This window comes from Poeciliopsis prolifica, unplaced genomic scaffold, assembly GCF_027474105.1.
Source record: "Poeciliopsis prolifica strain line A6 unplaced genomic scaffold, Auburn_PproV2 SCAFFOLD041, whole genome shotgun sequence".
Taxonomy (NCBI): Eukaryota; Metazoa; Chordata; class Actinopteri; order Cyprinodontiformes; family Poeciliidae; genus Poeciliopsis; species Poeciliopsis prolifica.
The window spans coordinates 3,650,434-3,671,750 of record NW_026562416.1 but is presented as its reverse complement, the minus strand read 5'-3'; the positions used below and the strand labels follow the sequence as shown (position 1 = coordinate 3,671,750).

General features: G+C 38.5%; 1 protein-coding gene across 2 annotated transcripts in view; it reads right to left on the bottom strand.

The window, feature by feature from the left end:
- shisa7b (shisa family member 7) overlaps window positions 1-19,479 on the bottom strand; it is a 37,245-nt gene extending 17,766 nt beyond the window's left edge. For both annotated transcript variants that reach the window (XM_055055267.1, XM_055055268.1), the window contains exons 1-3: window positions 19,139-19,479; window positions 1,986-4,918; window positions 159-401 (exon numbers count right to left, since the gene is read on the bottom strand). In XM_055055267.1, coding sequence (XP_054911242.1) covers window positions 159-401; window positions 1,986-2,383 — 641 coding nt within the window. In that variant the 5' untranslated portion in view covers window positions 2,384-4,918; window positions 19,139-19,479. The remainder of the gene's footprint in view (window positions 1-158; window positions 402-1,985; window positions 4,919-19,138) is intronic.
- Window positions 19,480-21,317: the final 1,838 nt, after the last annotated feature.

Here is a 21,317-nt window from a genome sequence, read left to right as displayed (position 1 = left end):
CTTAATCTGAAAGATTGATAGGTGATCTTTAGATTTCTGAAGGTCTTGTTGTGACAAAAGTACAAAGAAATTAGAGGTGGTTTTAAAAAAAATGTGTACATTGATTTAACTAATTATTTACATGCATCATGGGATTTTTTTTCAACTCCAACCCTGACCTGCTGCTCTGCTGCTGCAGCGTCTCGAAGTCGGGATCGGGCTTGTTGGCGGCAGGCACGCTGACGGGGGCCTGAGGGTCAGCCCACACAGGGGAAATGTAGTTTTTGCAGGAATCCTGGTCCAGTCGGCTCCTCCGGTGCTCGCAGCAGAACCGGTATTGGCAGGTACCACAGCAGTAGCGATACGTGCCCTTGGAGCAGTTGAACGTGTTGTCAAAGTGCCCCATGACGTCATAGTAACCCCTGGGGAGCAAAGCATAAAACGGAAATCTGAACTTTTGTAATGAGTGTGTTTCATCACAGAGGAAGGCATTTCACTAAGTCTAGAAATCTGGAGTGTATTAAAAAATAAAAAGCAACACTAGAACAAAAGGCAAGATAGGAAATAACAGAAGTCATGAATAACAAATCAATACAGATGAAAAGTTGAAAGCTTATGTATGTTTTGGATCTTGTCTGATATTTTCCTGCTCGTTCTGCTTCTGGCTGCCTGGATGCGGTCGCAGTGTGCGGCTCGCCAACAGACAACTGATTTAGAGCTGATTATCTGTTGCGTAGCAACAGCAAGACGCCTCTCAGTGCAGAACATGAGCTTTGGTGGGATCAAGATGAGAGCTGCAGGAGAATCATGATGTTCTTTGCTTTTATGGCATTCAGTAAGAAGAACACATTAAACGAGCCGGTGGAAGCTGCAGTCGCTCAAACAGCAGCCTCACTTCTGCAAATGGCAATATAAAATAATCCTTTTTCTTGAACTTAACCTAAAGTAACAAATGCACTTTTCAGATTTTAATTTTCTTGCTCCTGTCAATTTCTCTCATTTTTATTTTATTTTCCCTTTTTGACCTTGTTAAACAGGGATGAGCTCAGATTTGGCTGACAACATGAACACATCCATCAGGTGAAATTTCATGCAAACAGCTCAGTTTTTTGTCTCTTGTCTGTTTCTAACATGCTTTTAGTCTCTCCGGCTGTATTTTCATTCATGTGTAACTTTTTATGAAATCTGGAGATTAAGACATTTAGCACTAAATGTATGTTACAGTCGACCATGTATTCACAGATGAATCTAGGGTACCGAGGTACTTCCAGGTTATTTTTAATAAAACATAGTTTAATAGACAGCTTAAATCTTAAAGTCATCTTAAAAATATACCAGGCAAAGTCCCACAGTGACCAGAGCTTAGTTTGACTTTGTGGAGTATTAAGGAACTGCTCCACCCACACCTGTGCACTGTTTGCCAGATGGCTAAACAATTTCTAAACAATTTTTTTATGCTTACAAAAAAAAAAATGTTTGAATGTATTTCCAGTTGAGAAAAACGTTTGTCACGTAGATTCCCATCCGCTTTATTAAAGTGACACTGCGATTTCATTTTAACTGTTACCAAGTAACAAGAGGCATGTATTTAAAGCAGCGGACTGAATTTAGGGCTAATTGGAAACTACTGCTAAATTCAGCAAGAATTTATTCTACAATTCTGCTCAATTCTGTGTCAGAATTGAACTAATTAGAATCAAATGTGATATTAACATAATAGTAAACTAATATTATTTTAATAGAAGTAGGGATTATAGTTTATTTTCCGTAAGAAAACAATTTATTATACAACCTTTTTTGATACCAATTGACTTTTCAGTTAAAGGAATACCAGCTTCAAATTGTGGAACTATTATCCTGTAGTTATTTTACTACTTTTGTAGTGCTTTTTCTTTTCTTTTAGATTTGCTTGGCAGGAAACTAAACTTTTTATTATCTTTTGGATTTAGGTTTCATAAGTAAAATTTGACTTTAACAAAAAGAACTGCATCACATAACTTTCATACCTGCAAACTTCTCCATTATCCACCAGTGGCGGGGCCACCTGGGCCCCACTGAGCGGAGGCTTCAGTGGGTTTTCCGTGGCGTTCCGTGGAAACATCCTCTGTGGGAGGGGCTTCGGGGGGAGCTCAGCCATCGCCGCTGGATCATCATCGTCCTTCATCTCAGCCTCTTTCGGTGGCACTTTGGATCCACCACGGGGGTTTGACTTGTAGCCGGTCAGGAGGAACAAGGTGCTGCCTGTTTTTCCAGCAGAGGTGCCACTGCTGCTGCCAAGCGTCCTGGCGTCGCCGTTGGCATCTCGGCGCTCCACGGTAATGGTCAGGGAGGAAACAGGCAGGCAGGAGAAAAGCAACAGAATGACAAAAAGGGAAAGCATCCTCTTCGAAAGCGTGGACTTCATTGTTCTGGGGTAAAGTTCTTCAGTCGTGATTTAGAAAAGAAAATCAGCTGTCAGAGTTCAACTCCAAGATGGCGTCTGGCTGAAATATAAAAACCTTTGTGATGAAAATGTTTGAACTTCAGTTTTTAGTTCAGATGCAGTTCAGCAGCTGTTTTATGAATGTGTTTGGCATTTCACTCGTTCGTCTGAATGTAAACATTTCTCTGGATAGAAATTCCTCCCAAAAGCAGCTTGTGTAAACATTGAGGTTTTCAGAGATTTTAGGCCCTGTACAAACTGCCTATATAACAGTTTAATAAACCAGCCAACTTTAACTTCACTATATGACTGTGTTGAATGGCACTGGGTTCTGAATAATTAGTATCGGTCTGTCAGCTGACAGAGTGGCATTTTTTCCCCCTTGGCCAAAACTCAAAACTTTTCAAAATGGCAGTATTTACACATTTACTGTAAACAAAAGAGCAGAGTTTGAGGAAAACTTTAAACTCTTAACAAAACGACCAATGGGAACGCTCGGTTTGGCACGTGACAAATTGCAATGGAAACGGTGGATTGTAAACATTTAGTGCTGTATGTAAACTTCAGATCGCTCGAACTGATGTTGGATCTATTCTTTCGGGAGTTTGGCACTTCTACTGTCCGTTGTAAATAAAAAAATAATAATAATAATTTGACATGGAAAGAAAATAATTTTCTTCCAGGCTATGTGTCTGTAAACAACAGTGATGGCAGCTTCAAAGTTCTCAGCTTTGTTTGAAAAGCTGAAAGAAAATCAGTTTGAATTTGGCACAAGTTTCTTCAGTTTGTACATCTTTTACAGGACACTATCAATTTCCATAATTAGCTCTATTAAGTAACTTAGATGGATCAGTAAAGGTCTGTATGCTTAGGAGTTTGGTCTAACGACTGGGATTTAAAAACTGTGAGCTATGATGTTGTTGAATGAATTTACTGCAGATGAACAGCATTGAGCAGCATCAGGACTTTCAAGAAATTAAGTTTTTTCCAGCAGCTACTGGAAGGAAACGGTCAGTCCATTAAACTGGAATGTCAATGGAAGCTGGTGAGAACTTAAAACTGAAGACTTTTCTTTAAAAAAAAAAAAAAAGAAGCCGCAGATTTATGTGCGTTGGATTCCCTTGCTCGAGTGTCTCTGCTCTGAGTTTAGCTTGGCCCAACAGAAGAGAACAAAGGAGGGCTTGGGCCCGGTTCTAGCAGGGCAGCGAGGTTCTGCCCACAGAACAGACATGAAACTTTCTGGATTCATCCGTCAACACAGAGGAAACTGGGACGCAGACGGGGAACTCGGCGTGGTCGCTGTGGCTGCCACGATTTAATGCCGCGGACGATCCGATTGAAACAATTCTCGAAAAAGCAGTTGCAAAAACTACAAACTTACAGGATCCTCTTTCCTCCAAACATCAGAATTTGGGTGTTTTTCATGAGCTGTTGCCTCATGGATTCCCTGAATGTGTGCGTGCACCAATATGACGAAGATCACTTTGTTAGAAAACAAAAATCTAAAATACTGTGAGAAGCTTTGCAAATGTAAAAGTTCATTTGTATGGCTGGTGTTCGGTATGGCTTCACGTTATGATCCTTTTGTTCCTTCTTATAAAATTATTTTTCCTTCACGTACAAACATGAGTACAGTGAAAGGTTTTAAATTGCATGCTTTTTCAGGAACAAAAAGAGGAATGCTGAAGAGTTCAGTGGGACTTGATAAAGGGGGATTTCACGTCAGTAATCAAGCTCAACATATGGAAGAAACGAGACGACAATGACTGAGAAGCCTTTCTAATGTAAGCGACTGGAAGAAGGAGATAGGCAAAGTGTCAACAGTGTTTCACAGCGCAGACTGAGAGGACAGTATGCGTCTAAGCCTTTGAGATAGCAGCGGCGGTGATGATGGCGGGCTTGGATTTATCTGGTCAAACGTGGCTTGTGTTACCCGTCAGTCAAAACGGCGCTCCGATTTAAAATAAAACCTTCAGACTCCGTCAGAGAATTATCACTCCTCACCACATGCTTCCTCTGTCACTCTGCAAACTTTTTATAAAGCACTTTGAACCAATAATGCACTGATTATGGTCTTGGCAGGAAAATCACGCAGTTTTCACATTAAGAGCAGCAAACACTGAAAGATTAAGTAGTCAGGAGTAAATAAGTTGTTAATATGATGGTGGACTTAAAGGTTCACGTTGGCAAATAAATCAGTTTCTGAGGCGAAATACTGTATGATTATGTAGAAAATGCAGTTTCATGAAATATTATTTTTTTGCTTTTTTTGACACAGTCAGTTTGGCATCTGCTTTTGGTCTCGTTGGAAAAGAAAAAGAAGGTAAAGAAAAAGCTCTGAATCCTGCATCCTGGCCATGAAAAAAGGGGCAGAAATAGAAAAAAATAAAGTGAAATGTATAACAGGAGTTTGAAAGTTAAGAGGAGGGGAGCTGGGAAAATTCCCCCACTTGATAATGAGATGTTCCCGATCTGGTCGTTCACTCTGGTTTGATCACAGGTTCCACAGCTTTCACACTGCAAGACAAGAAAACATGCATCAGATTAGGAGGGGAACACTTAAAAATCTACATTTGTATATTTTGTCTGTAATAACTTGTGGAGAAATATGAAAAATAGGTCATTATCCATCGGTGATAAATATTCACAATATTCGCAAACATTTCCTTTATACATCAAGTTTTAATGACATCCCCAAATTCAGCAGAGAAGTCTGAACATTTTTCACATAATTTCTATGCTTTTTGTTGGACTGCATAAACTAAATTACTGTCAGAATAAATACATGTGGAATATATTTAGCCACTGATTAACAATGAAATATTTACAAATAACAATGACAGTTGAGTTGACTCAAAGTACGGTAACAGTAAGGTCAGTCAGTCTTTTTTCATTTAATGGTCATTTTCAGTTCCGGCTTATTTTTTTCATTCCTAAAAAATAAAAACTAAAAAGACATTTCATCTGTCAAATAAATGTCCTAACACGTAAAAGAAGTTGATTTTAAGCAGCTACAATACAGAGAAAGCTCTATTGTGTCGCAGGGTCCATGAATCAACACTAAAAGATGAAGATTCAAACACAGGGAAATGTTTGATTTTTCAAAAACAAAAAGGGGAAGCATTTTCAAGGCTTTTCTATTTATAAATTGTCAAACATGAATTAAATAAGTTACTCTACCATCATCACAGATTCGTAACAGACTAAGGGATGGACTTACATAAATTTCCCATTATAATTACATATTTTTCTGCTGAAAGTCAGATTCAAAGATGGATTGTTGGCTTTGCTCATCATCTCCACATATATGCTCCTGTCTAAACAGTCAGCTCTGCTTCTGCTTGTATTTCCACACTGTGACTTATCACCTCCGTCAAACCCATTTTATCAAAAGCACCAATCAGAACTTGTCTTTTCTAAATTTAGCAAATTATTTAAACCGGTTTAACAGAATACACTCATATAATATTGTCAGCATCGGGCTGCAAACATGGCAGTCCACCTTTAAAGAGTGATATGATGATACCACTACAACGCTATGATGGTATCATCAGATGTATAATTCAAGTGCGTGCTTCATACAAAATGCAGCCTGCTTTTCAGAATGTAGCATACCATCACACATAAAACAGGAGCTGACAGCAGAGATGTGACTTTGATAGAGGTAGCAGGGGACATGAGAGATGCCATATGGACCCATCTGACAGAGGGACAGAGGAAGAAATGGATCACAGATGTGTGAATGTGTTCTGTTTACAGAATGAGGCCTTAGTGGCTGGGAGTGGTCCAGCATCACACCGCTCTAAAGATCTCATTATTTTATAATACTATTGATGTGACTACAAAATGTTTGAAATGAGTCAGAATATTACATTCATCAAGTGTGACACTGACTAAAATTAGTCTGTTTATGAAAGAAAAGAATCTCTTTCTGCAAAGTAGGGATGCAGAATATCGGAATAGCATGTGAGATGGGAAAACATAGTTAAATGTATCTACGGTAACATAATTAAACAGATAAGTGCACTGTTTATGCCTTGGATTTAAATTAATATTCCATAAACAACTCTCTTGAAAAACTTGCATCTGGCCACAGCTGCTGGATTAGAAAAGAAACTCTAGTTTCATTGCAACATACTTATTAAGAAAAACATTTTTATGCCCCTGCTAAATATTCTGCTGCTTTATAGATATACTTTGAAAGTAATACTGCAAATAAATTTGTAGATTTGGTGTTCCTGTATAGTCTACAGCAGCTTAGAATTGTATATTTTCAGAATCTGGATAATTTGGAAAAAGTACTTGAATTTAGAGTTTTTGTTCCTTACTTCATCCATCCATCCATCCATTCATTCATTCATTCTTCCATCCATTTTGTTCTGCCAAAGAACTGTGGGGTGTTTTAGTGAAAGAGTGAAGCAATGTCATCGTTGTCATTTTTTCACTATTTTGAAAGTGTGAAAAAATAGATATAATGTATATCTCTAAATATCTGTTCTTGATCATGACTGTATTAATATTTACATTTGTCTAAAGGTTTGTACTGGTGCATCGCTAATAAATATCAAGCATATTTTTTGTGTCAGGTTCTGCTAATGATTGAGCGTAACTGCAGAGACATTTCTCATTAACGCCACTCTTATGTCTGTCATTGAGCTGGATTTTTGCCTCTGAACAAAAGTGACACTTTGTAAAGCTTAATGAACTCAGATAGAGCCAATACAGAATTCAGAGCCCATATACTTGGATCCAGAGTCAGAATAATACGCCGCCTCAAACACATGCCTCAAAATGAAAACATACCCGAGCAGTGAGTGCTGTTAATTTTAACTCACTTATGATTCATTTTCAGGTTACACTGACAAAAAAGCAGCTTTAATTTATGGTATCAGTCATTTGCTAATTGCAGATACAATTTACAGTATTTTTTTTCTTCACTTTCGCCCAAGACTCTTGGATCCTTCTGTTACATTTCAGAGCAAACAAAAATGAGATCACCATCAGGACGAGACTCATCTCCTGGAGCAACAACAATACCTCCAGCTGATACTGTAGCAGTCAGAGCGGCAGCTCCAAAAAAAGAAAAACCTCAACATGACAGCAGAGAAGGACAGCTTAGACAATAAATGATCAGTTGTAAAATATAAATGAAGGGGGAAGAGAAAAGAACAGCATGTTCTGGGGTTACGGTTGGAGATGAACTATATCCTGAATCACAATAACCTAAATAGGCCGATCTTCCTCTCTGCTGGAAAGTTCTGGGCGCTCTGCTGCCCTGACAGCTTGGCTTCACATCAGTGTGTCTCGACCCTCCAGGGGCTTTTCCGACCCGCTTCCTCAGATGTCGTAATTAAGAAGCCCCCGCTGACAAATAGCCGAACTTCCACTGGCTTTCTAGGCGGCAAGTGAAATGATTCAATAAAAACTGGAAATATGTGAGCGCATGTATAAAAGTGTGGATTTAACACATCGAAGTTAACACTTTTATGCTCTGCATGGAGCTGAAGTACCTTTTCTTTCTGTTCATTATGACTGTTGAATCTGTACATGATGATCATGTACAGATTGATCATCATCTGTATGGTATTAAGATACAATTAACACAGAAAGAGCACTGAAAAGAAAAATCAAGCACCACATTCATGTCACGGATGAATTTATACCCTGTTTTCTGTCCGCCAGCTGATCTGGCAGTCTGTCTGTCCAACACGCTGTCTCCCTCCACTATTTTCTGGTGAACATGCCCGTGTGGCTGCATGTAAATCCGTGCTGTTATCCCTCTGTCTTCCTGCTTCTCCTGTCTCCCTGCTGATCTCGGTCATTCGCCTTGCTGTGTTTGTGACACACATGCATGAATTTGTCCTGCTGACTCCCTCCTAGCTGTGTGTACTAGAAATCACTGAACAGAATGAACACCTTGACATCATAAAGCATTTTACAGATGCTTTTGTTACACTACTTTGAACAGTAATAACTTTGTTCAGATAAATTAATTCCTCTTTTGTGGCCAAAGCTGCAAATCTATTTGCCTTATTTAAGAGAATAAATCTCTGAAAAACACAATGTCTTGGTATTTTTCTTAATTTGTTCATTGTATGATTTGCCAGTAATGCATCAGCAAACAAAATGTCAATATCGTTCTATTCATTTATCTAAACTGCAGTCATTGTTTAGCTGAAAATGCAGTTATTTTAAGCGCTGAGTGTTATAAAACCTAAATGTATGAGTAATCCGTCCCTGAGCGATGCAAGCTTTTAGAGATTGATGACTCTGTAATGTTGTGCCTCATTTACAGGGACGACAACTTGTAGATCGCGAAGCATATGGACATGGCTACTGTCAGTGACTTACTTTTATTTTAAGGCTTTTGTTGCTAAAGTAAAACAGGCCATTTTTGTAAATCAGGACCTTGTTCCTTTTTTTACATAAAGCCACAAAATGTGAGGCATTTTATTTATTATTAATTTAAGTGATAGACCAACAGAAGGTAGTAGACAACTATGAAGCTAAAAGAAAATCATATCCCTACAAACACAAACACTGTTCTTGACAAGCACATGAAACAACCACATATAGAAGTGTGTTTTTTATCATTAAACTGCATGTAGTAACTGCATTATTTACTGAAAAGTATTACTCATGGAACAAATGAGAAAAAATTGTATAATTACATTTCAAACACTGTTAATTGGAATTCAGTGCTGAGAGATTTAATCAAAAGTCTTATGATGACATTTTTAAGATAATGACGGTGCAATAAACGCCCCAGTTCTGCAGCCTCTCAAGTTTTTTTTCCAGGATTCTTTGTATTTAGCTCCATTCATCCTCCAAACACCATTCAGAGAAAAACAATCCCACACTATAATGCTGCCACCACCAGGTGTCACCATACTAATAGTGTGTTTTGTCACATTATAAGTGCCAAAAAAGTTCAACAAATATCAACAATTTTGCAATGCATTGTAACAATTACTGTACAAATCAGTTTTACGGCTCTGATTATTTTTTTAAACAAAAATGCAGACCCAAAATTTACCCAATCAATGATGAGTTAATTAATTCACCAGAATAGAAAACAGTGTGTGCATTAGGGGACAGTTTAAGCACTAAAGCATAGATGTTGTTCATCTGTGTCATGTTTACAGTACACTGTAGGTCTCTCTCCATATTGTATGCATGACTGACTTTCACTGGCAACTGCACATGAGTTTTAAAGACACAAAAGCTCCCTGACAGGCGGTGACCCCCTCCATCATGGCACAAACACTATCTTTCCTCACTCCATCCATCCATTCACTCCTTCCCTCCCTCCCTGCCTGTGCGGGGGTTGGAGTGTTTCACTAGGAATAGCTTAGCACCACTGAAAAGAGATCATGTAAAACAACAACAGAGGACAAAAAATGTAACGTTGAAAGAATTTACTCATTTTATGTTTATGTTTAATTTGTAAATGTGCCATAAATTTGAAGAAAAAACAACAACGTGGTTGTGCTGTCTAACATCCATATCAACACTGTCCAGTCAGCCATCGTCTCAGAACTAGCACGTTTTAAAGAATCGTCCTCATCCACTCAATTTCTCCTTTAACACCACTTTCTTTCAGCCACCTCCTCTGACCGCTTTTTTTTAACCCACAATCTCAACCTTTTTCTGCCTCCTCTCATCTCTATTCACCCCCTCCTCCTGACACCTCCCCCCTATGAAGCATGCTGGGAAGAGAGCCAGTGCATAAGGGCATGCAGCAGCAGCAGCAGCAGTAGGACTTGCAACAGCGTGGCTCTGTATTCTAATATGGAGTGGGGCGAAGCTTGCAGAACCTTCAGCGCGGTGAACTCTGTCCATAAAGGTCAATGCACTGCCCTTGTTTTGTCCACTGATGCAACGATGAAACAAAACGGGCTTCAAAATAAAAATCCATAAATGTACCCTGGTTTTCAGATGACTACATAAAGAGTGAAGTATTCCACGAGGTCCAGGCCACCATTAACTGTCTGTTATTGCACACAGTGATGTAAAACGGCTTTTCATGGAGAACAATCTGCTTGTTGCAAACCTGAACCGTCTGTGCACTGTTCAGACTACCTGTTTGGATTTGTAATAATGTACATATTGTGCACTAAGCATTATAATTGTCCAATATATCAAAATACAGGGATTAAAAGAGCGTAAAACTAGAGTTACAGTGGATGTGATTTCACTCACAACATTGAAAGCCAAACCCTAAAATGTGTCCAGTAACACAAGATGGATTCATCCAGTTTGCCTGCAGGGCCGGGGGTCTGTTGCCAATCTCCAACATGACAAAACATGGCTGCGGATATGAAAACCATTAAATTGGCTTTTCTCTCAGTTTAACTACACTTCCTTCTTGTCGTCACAATTCAGTAATTTTTGTTTTAATCTGTGTGATACTGGAGCAATGCTTAGCTAGTGAGTTAGCAGTAGCTAAAGGAGTAAAGTTTAATTAAACACCAGCTACATTTAATTAAAAGAATAATGAAAAGGCACTTTAAAACACAATAAAAGCGTGTGGTTAAAGTGCTGCTGAAGACAGAAACAAACATATTCTAGGAATCCTAACTGATTCTCAGTCACACATTTCGACGTATCTGTTTCTATTCCTTCACTGAGTTTTCTTCCTGTAAACAGGAATTTGTACAATTAGATCAACAAATGCACCTCGTAGAGCCACAATTGAAAATGTCTTATTTTATCATCTATATAGCTACTTACTATTGCTGCAAAGTGATTATTTATTAAACTACTACTTATGTTCATGTTCTTTTAATCAGGTATTAATTCAATTGGGACACTATTTGCAGCATAATTATCCAAAACCGACTACAGGCTGAATATTTGGATGGAAATAAGTGACATTTCCCTCTTCAATAAAAACATTTTTAGTCATGGATGAGATTCCAAACCTAACTGACTGCAATATCGAACACATAATACAGTCAAGTAAAAGCTAAAGTTCAGACTTTTTTTTTAATGTTAAAATATGCAACATTTTTATTTAATTACAGTTACATGAGTAAATGTAACTTGTTGCTTTCCATCATAAGGCGCTTCACTGCCTGTTTGAGTCATGATGGAGCTGAACTCATCCATCCATCGTCGATACCTGCTTATTCTTACGAATAACCCGTTATTACAGTCGTGTCTGGACTGTCGGAGGAAACCAGAGTACCTGGAGACAACTCACACATGCACAAGGAGAAAAGTCAAACTTCATGCAGACAAATGTAAATCCAAGACCTTCAGCGCCACAAACTGTTCCACCATGCAGCACTGAGCTGAAGTCAGTTTATGTTCAAATGGAAATAAAGAAAACATAACAAGACTGGTGGTATCACAGTGAATGAATATACACATTTTAAATACAGTAACAGCACACTATACAGGAAAATAATCTATTTTTCTAGGAATCAGTTAGGATTCCTAGACAAATAGATTAATGGTAGCACCAGATTTATTTGATGCCTGTTAACCTACTTTGGAAACCCACTCATAAAAAGGACAAAGCAAAAGGATTCTATGCATAGAGTGACATTCTCCTATTTATATTGTAGACAGTGATGATGTGATAATCATAAATCACAGCAGGATATCAAAAAATGTTCATGTGGAAGACCTAGATGTTAATCTTGTTGGGAGGTTTAAGAAAAGGTTTAAAAAAAACAGCTGCTCACTGGAGCTCCACATCCAATCTGAGGCTGAGCTATTTAGAAAAAATGGATGGGAAAAAATGGCACAATTTTTAATTTCTACATGAGAAAGAGCAAGCAAGTGCAGATATTTGTCAAAACACAACTGCAGGTAGAAATGTTTCTACAAACTAAATACATATTTACACAAAACAAGATAACCTTGGATTTGCTTAAACTGATACTACAGAAATCTTACTCAGCAGCTGAAAACAGGTTATGATTTCATTCACTTCAAACTTCTGGTCAGCAATTTAATGGAACCTCTGTCAAATATATGACATTAAAAAAATGTGCAAGGATACAAACTGAATGTGGTTTTGAATCTAAACAACTGAATCTAAAATGAATGACTACAGTTACAAAGGAGTAAATATTAAATGTCATGAACAGGTCATAGCTTCAGAAGACAAATCTGAATCAGGCAAATCTCTGAATTTATTCATTTATAAAATGATTTAAAGCTAAACAGAAATATAACAAGTCACTTTATAACTGTTCATACAAACAGGATGTCAAAGTTTAGAAGCAAATTGAGGAATAAACATTTTTGAGAAGATGATTAAGATATTTTATAAATTAAATATTAAAATAGATTAAACATTTTTAATTATACATGTTTTTACACATGTTTTTATGCTGTATAAAAAGCATTTTCTGCTTATTGTAATCTAGATGTGTCAAAATAATTTATATTCCCTAAATGCCAGGATAATAGAAGAATAAAGTAATAGAAAATTGCATTTATTCCCTTAGAGATCTTTATTTAGGACGTTTAAATAAAGAAGTTATTGGCTTCCTTGGCTTCCTAAACTTCTGAAGCCTTTGCTCTTAATAACCTTATTAACATTTCAGGAAGCTAAAAAACCTGAGAACAGAATTTCAACTATGAAGCAGGGAAGTGGCAGCATTGTGATATTTATTCTCATTTCCTCTTTGACTGGATTTAATTTAGCAAAATAAACAGTCCGTCCTGTACACAGTAAAAACCTTAAATGTTTTCACAAAGTTTTTTGACAAAAACTTGTCAAGTTTCACACACTTGCATTAAATAAACTGTGTGAAGGCAGCTGAGAATAATCTCTCACACAACACAAAGAGTTGCTTCTTCTGTGGTACAAAAAAATTGGCAGGTATTTTTCTTCCTGATTATTTTCTCCAATCAAAAGCCTGTTTTTTCCCAATAACAATGTTTTGTTATTGAGCTGCAGATTCTGACTTTGCAGCTTTCTCTGCTCTTGCTAAGAGCGTTTATTGACTTGTCTTGGTGGTGCTGCAGCTCGAGCAAAGCTGAGTGGCCACCAAGTGCTGCTGCTCCAACTCTAATTATTTACCAAGAGGTTAGTCATGGCACTCGGGCCTGAAGTTGTGGACTGCTAACAGAATGAGAAAATGAAAACGCTCCTCACTGGACCGGCGCCTCCCAGTTGGCTGTGAGGGAGGAGCAGATGTGTGAGGCCAGTCTTTCTGCCAAGCTCATCCACCATCTTCAACAGATTGGATTGTGTGGCAAACATCCCACTGCTGCACATACATGACTGCAAAACAGGATGTTTCGTTTTCACCCTCCAAAGCTGTCTCCCAAAAAAATGGCACCTCTTTTTTTTCCCTAGGAAAGTGGAATAATTATCACACGCATTAGTTTGACTAATTTTTCAGTCGATGGTCTTTTTAAATAAATAGTGGCTTTGCAGGGTGGCAGCTTTGGGACTTTACAGCAAAGAGTGAAAAAAAAAAAATCAGTGTGTGAGATGTCTCACAATTGTCCTCATTCATAGTGGCTGCCAAGATCTGCTTCACAGTTATGAAGAGAGCATGTGGATTAATAAGCTGAGCGGGAATGATGTAATTAATTAAAACATTTGCATATTGCATAGTTACTCTTGACACAGATTCACCTCACAGCATTTGCTGCAGTCTTGCTTTACTCAACCTTTTTCCTACTTCACCAGGTTTTTGTTTTTATTTCAAGAGCTACAGTTTCAGGGTGTTAAGTAGATAAAAATAATCCTATTCCTCAGTGGGAGTGTGAACCCCACTTTTGCTGTCAACATTTATGTGTATTCTAGAAATATGAAAGGGCTTAATTGTGCACAGAAAGGGACGTTCGACTTGCAAAATTAAAGACCAGTCAAGAGTGGAAGAGTTCACACAGTAAACACTGGATACCTTGAGACTGGAGTCACTTTTGTGCAGCCATGCAAGGTTTACTATTACCAATTACATCTAATGCATCAAGGCATGAAAATCACTTCCAGTGTGTCGATACGCTTTCTGTCCTTATTTACGACTGATGTGAATTTCTGGTTACATGACACGAGCTGCTGAAGCCATTTTTAATTAGATGGTATTTTGGATGATTTATTTGCCCTCACGCATCAGCTGCTGACCTCCATTTTCTTTCATAGAACTGTCTCGACCAGAAACAGTCGTGCAGGATGCTGGGAAAACTTTGAAAAAGCAACTAGGGGTTCATAAAGAATTGTTCATTAGTGGTTGTTGTTACAACTGCTGTGGTAGCATTCATTAATAAAAGACAAAAATCACATTTCTTCTCATCTTGCTTCGTTGTGTTTCAGATCAGAAAAAATATCATAACAGATAAAGATAGTCTGTACTTATTTTATTTAAGGAAAAAAAACTCTTTTCATGATCAGGTCAAACTCTCTAAAATCTATAAAGGCAGAAAAAAAATTGTTTTGACCCAAACATCAGACATTTAAGAACAAATGAGAAACAAAGTCACTTATACAACAAATCATTTGAGAAATTGATCATCAAATCAAAAGTCCAACTGTGTTTGCTAAATGTGTTTGAGGCTCTGAAACATTTAAGTTTGACCAAAAAGCAAACAAGAACTTCATCACTCTAATGCAATATTATTTGTCCATTATATTTTAGGCACATTGAATTCACACTTTGGATGCCGATAAGATATTTAGCCTGTTTGAAGATCTTCACACCTGATGCATTATTTTGGATCCCTAGACACAAAAGTTCAAATGCATTAATATTGTCTGTTGGACTATTTACCAGTAATTTTGTCATGATTTTATTTTTTATTTTTTTTATTGTAATTAGAGCTCAACTATGAGTAGTAAATCCTGAGAAAATAGCATCATTCAACATCACCTACAAGTAAAACAAATGCTGCCCATGTTGAGCATGCGTTTACTCCCGGTCCTAATGTAGAACATAAAACCCATTCAGTAAGCATTTATTCTCAGCTGGTTGTTATTCATCATGAGCAAACGCAAACTAATAACTTTAACCCAAAGAAAGCCAATAGAGTCACCAATGGACCCAAAACAGATTTCACAAATACTCATACATCTGTCAAAGCACTTTAAAATATTGAAAGCTCCTGCCAGAAAGAAATTCCTAGAAAACCCAGACTGTCACCAAAATGACTGCTGGTACCAGTAACTGCCAGAATTTAGTCAGTCAGATCTAAAATGTTCCAGCCAGATAAAACCATTACCTGTTAGGTTCCTAAGACATTCTAACAGCTTGAAAATAACATTTTATGATTTATAAATAGTGTACTATCATATTCACAATGAAAGCTCAGTGACTCGCTGACACCCAATAGTCAACATTTCTGTGTATGTATTCCAATTTTTTAGAAACCATTAAAAACTCTTGATGTTTACCATTTCTGGGTAAAAAGTATCCTAATTTATCTTAAGGAAAAAATACCTAATTAACTAACTCTTAAACTAGATTAAAATAGAATTATGAAAAGAGACAATAATTTGTCCATGTAGTTTTACAAAGTCACATCTTGTTCCTTTTTTTACCGGAAATTCTTCTGCTGTTTAACAGTGAAGGGTTAAGACTGCCTATTTTAAAATTCATAGTCTGAAGCTTACACCCACAGATGTTGAATCAGGTGGAATAGTCACTGACCAACATGGTAATGTTTGTTCCTGAAGGAAGCCCTGCGCTGACTACACCACCAGCCATGTTCCCACATGTCCGACAGTGACGCGCACACCTGAGACGCTCCGAAAGTCGGAAGCATCAACGCAGTCGAGGCCATTTAGCTCGGCACATAAGCCCGTTCCTGGCGTACTCTCAGGGGCACACGGAGCCTGAACACCACCAATCAGATTAATCACCACTGACTCACAAAACAGCCATGATGAATGGTGAAAGCTGCAGACGATCCACCTCCTCCTGCTTGCAGGGAATGAGCTTGCAGGCCAAACAATCTATAGGAGAGCTGGAGTCACCCATCATAAAAGAAAGCACGGCCATTTAAAACCCCTGACAAGTCTGCTTTTTAGGAAATTAAAGAATGCAACTGAAAAACAGAACCCAGAACATACTGCATTTTAAAGCACATCTCACTTTGATAGTCTGATAGTTATATCACCAATTTATAAGCTGCAGAACGTATCGTTCACCAATTTATAAGCGACACAAACTCTCTGACCTGCTCACTCTCCTGTCAGTGATTCCCTGCATTTCCAAGAATGCCTTCCAAGCAGCCTGCACAGAGTGGGTGAGAACTTGCTGATTTCACCCAAAGGTAGGCGTCTAGAGGCTTACAAACAGCTTGAAAGTGTGATCATTCAGCTGTAGTGCTGCACAAATCGCATAATCGCGTGCAGCTACACCCCTCACTCTAACAGAACATGTCCTCTGGCGGCACCTGGGTCCAGCAGAGCTTTTCACTCTGGCCTCATTCAGGACGCTGGTGTGACTCAGCGGCTCTCAGAAAGAACATTTGATGGCTGCTTTTATTATTTCTCTTAAGGATCAATCAAGAAACTGATTTATCAGTTCACAAAGTGAGCTATTAATTTGTTTCATCACACCAACTGGCAGCAAAGACGAATGTGTTATGAATGAGATGCCAGATTAAAATTTTTAATGGAAGATTTCACAACATTAACATTTCTTAATAAGGTGGTAAAAATGTCAATAGTTGTCCTTTACAACTGCTGTCATATGAAGGGCGTGTCCTCTAGACAAAGAGGACCTTTTTCATGGCCATTTTTGTTTGATTTCTTAGGTCAAGTTTTATTCATTTGGCTTTGTTTGAAGAAAAAGAAACATCTGTTGTTCAGAATAAAATATCAATAGTGACTTACTTTTGGCTCAAGATCTGCCATTAAATATCAGCTTCTACTCAATGAACGCATTGATAAAAGCCTTGAAAAGTGATCTTATTGCAACAGCCTGGGAACCTTTACTATGAAAGTATTTTAATCAAATGCTTAATTATCAAGGTAAATAACATAATATTCAGGGCACAAAATGATTAGTTTGCATGTACAAAATGAAACAGCGTCGGGATGAGTAAATGGGGCTGCAAATTAGTCAAGGTGCAAATCGACCCGCAGCCTGTTTATACGCACTGCCAGCTGTGTTTAATTACTGATGTGATCAATACTTTCACATGTCATCCAAAATACTCATTTAGCTTTCTGTGTGGTTCTGCTACAATTAAAAACATGAATAAAATAAACAATTTGTAACTATCCATTTAGCTTTTGGGACTTGCAATTTTTTTGCCTGCTTCCTGCATTACAATCAAACTGTGGAATTTGAATATTCTTTCTATTTTTACGTGCTCTGTCTTTCTCCCATCATCCAGAGCGTGTTAGACTAACTGCTGATCATGAACTGTTGTTCATGGTTGTTTTTTTCATGTGTCTGTCCTTTAATAGACTTTTGGCCTGTTTATGTATAATCCTGAACAGGAACACTAAAAACAATTCAGCAAATATTGGTGGATGTTTTCATTAGTGCGAGCTTCATTGTAAAAAAAAATAGGAAAGTATGTCTGTAATTTTTTAAAGGAGATCATAGGTGAATTTCAACAAATTTTCCATTTATTACTGTTCTGCAGTTTTCACACCAACTAGTTTATGCAGCCTAACAAGTGAACTCTTAAGAGCCTAAATTACAGAGGATGGGAAGCACTTTCCTAATGCACCCTCACTTCAGTGACTGGATGAGACAGGTGTAGGTGTGCTGCTCTAATGATCCTAGTTAAAACACATCCGCAACCACACATGGCCCCGCAACAATATGCAGGGTGATATCATCCACAAACATGCACCTACACACACACACCTACACGGATGAATACCCAAACACACATTCGCACGCCTACAAATTCACACAGGCACAGAATAAGTCAGGTAAGGCTAGCCAGCTCCTGTCAGGCCCAGGAGAGAGTAAAGTAGGGGGCGGGTTAGTTTGCAGTGTTTCTGCATCAGGACGATGCATTAACATTCATGAGGCAATTATGCTCCCCTTTGAGCTGGTCATGAGTGTGTGTGCCAGTGTTTGTGCAAATATTCCATTAATCTTTATTTCCCTAAAACTCCACACTGCAGAAAACACATTTTTAGGGGAAGGAAAATACAAGCTCCTAATTTTAAGCAGCCAGATGAGTCAATGTATGGAAGCTGCTGCTGCTGCATTCAGAGCATCACAGAAGACATAAAATGGGAGGGTTTTTGATGCATTATGTTGAGGGATACAGTGTTGTATTGTATGCATGCATGGCAGCAGATGAGAGCGAACACCCCCGTGATAACCACAGTCTACCACACTGCAGCACAAACATCGATACAATGAAAGCAATGAAATGCTTCTTCCCCCCGGACCCCCTCCCCGCCGTTTTACGCAGAGGATGCTGATCCCAGAGATGCGGCACCAGTCACCATTTTCCCCCTTTAAAGAGGCGGAGTGGGAGACAATAGCTCTCTGTAGAACTGATCCACAATGCGGAGGGGATTTTTTTTTATCGTCTCAGTTAATAAACAGAAGCTCAGCAGTGAAGCGCACAGACATTGCAGCGCCACACATGCGCCTTAACAGGTTCAAATGTGCCATCACTTAAAACCTCTGCGATTCATTTACCCGTGAATGAACTGTTATCCCTGCAGTGTTTTAATGACATTTGCCACCTGAAAAGCAGTCAACATTTGAGACTTTCCACTCCGATGTCTTCTCTGATATAACATTTCCTTAAACTAATAAGACAAACAGGGAATGTGTTTGTTTTTACCGCAGTTATCTTCGCTCGGTTCCCTCTGTGATCCCAGCGTGGTGGTGAAATAAAACGTGTCACCTCACATGTTTCATTGTAAATTCCCGGTTCTGGAGCGAAGGGAATCGGTTAGCCGCAGTGACGTTTCTCCTCCAGCATCAACACAAATCAAGGAAAACAAAAACAAAGCAGAGTTAGAAGCGCATAACATCAGCGTGGAGGACGTGTCTGCGCAGTAATCCTGTCACGTTAGTTGAGTGCGGGGCGCTGCGGTGAACGTCTGACCCGCACCGAGGCTCCGCGGTCGCTGCTGTCGCTGCTGCCGCTGGTCTGGTCCGCCTCACTGAAACATGTTACTCTCTCTGAGCGCCGCTGTGCTCCGTGGACAACTCATTGATTGGTTAATGTGGCGTTTGACTACGTTCGCGTTCCCAAACTGCTGGGAATGAATGACCAATCCTAAAGCGGGAAGTTCCGATAATCAGATCTGATTGGCTGTCGTATTTGAAAGCGCAAGTTCCCGGTAAACTCGCGCTTGTGACAGGTTTTATAAATACTAATGTGCTGATCAGAAATGCTCAGCCGTATTCATTAACTTATGGACTAAGTTATTAATAGACTATACTGGTATGAGTGCGCAGCCAGTCCTGGATAAGCAAATCCCGGTACAAGCTGCATGCAGAGCCTCCACTTACAGTTAATGACGACTTTATGTCCGAACTGTCAGCCGTCCACTTCGGGGAAGTTGATGCATCTCCAGCGGTCATTGGATGAGAGGCAGGTCCAGGACGGGAAACACAAAGATAGTCAGAACATTTGCTCACACACTCACACCAATTTAGAGGGACCAATTAACATCATTGTCATGTTTTTGAACTGTGGCAAGAAGCCAGAGTACCCAGAGAGAACCCAAGCATCAGCAGGGAGAATATGCAGAAAGACCCATGAACTGCAAGGAAACTGTTCTTTTGCGCATCGTTTTTATTAATAGGCCTAGATGTCCAAACAACTGCTGCACACAGATATTGGGTTACTTTTGGTCAACATTTGGGCTGTTTTATTGTGGAAGTAGGATTGTATTGAAGGTGGAGGAATCAAGTAGAACATTCCCTTAAGCTGAAACATCATGGAAAAACTACGCCTTCTTCAACTTTTCCATTCTCAATATTCATTACATGCATCAAATATTAACAGTTTATTTGAAACTGTAATATACTGGTCACATATTTGTGCACATCTAGTTGAGAATACACTCTTGCAGTAGTTTGCACAACAGTTAACAAATACTATGCTTTCTGTCTTGCTAGTAGGATGTAAATGTTAATTCTCAGACAAATGGATCATTACATGATTTAGTTACTGTTAATGAAGCAATACATCCATGAGTTCCAGGAATGTACCCAATTCTCTTTTATATTGCTCATGGCCAGCTTGTTTCATTTCCATCATCCACTCAACTCACTTATATTTGTATTTCAGATACAGTCAAGTTAAAATTGGGTTTTTTAAACTCCTGGGAAAAGGACGGCTTGTAAAAAGGTCTTCAAAGACTCTTATCATCCTCTAGTGCTGCCTGCCATTAACACTGAAGCTGTTTCTTATTCAGCAAAGTGGAGTTTCATTTCCAGGAATGCAACAGAGCCGATCAGAATTTCTTTTCATATTGCTCATGGCCAGCCTGTTTCATTTGTATCAACAGTTTCCTTTGAATTTGCAAAAGTTGTGGCCTTGTAGCACAGAGAAAAAAAGTATTGAGGTTTTTGACATTATGCACCATTTATTTCTGTCATATTTCTAATCAAAATGTTTAGTGTGAGCAATGACTTCCCCCCTGTCAACATATTTGTATGTTGTCTAATGTATTTTAACCTGAGAAAATGTGCTGACTTCTTTGATAGTAATTATTTTTTGCTTTCAACTTGAATTTTGTGGATCTGCATGTAGTTTTTATCAATAACCACTAAATTTATTCTGTAATTTTTATCAATGTCTGCTAAAGTTTCTCACTTGAGACACGAGGATTAATATACAGAACAATCTTACCTGCCTTCTAATTTAGTTTTTCTTTCTTTGTAGTTTTGCTTTAAATCTAGACCCATTCATAACTTTGCAATAAATGTCTGAAATTAGACCCACTGAAGGCAATCTCTCAAAAATAACACCGCCCATAGAGGTTTGGGGTTTCACTCGCAGCTGC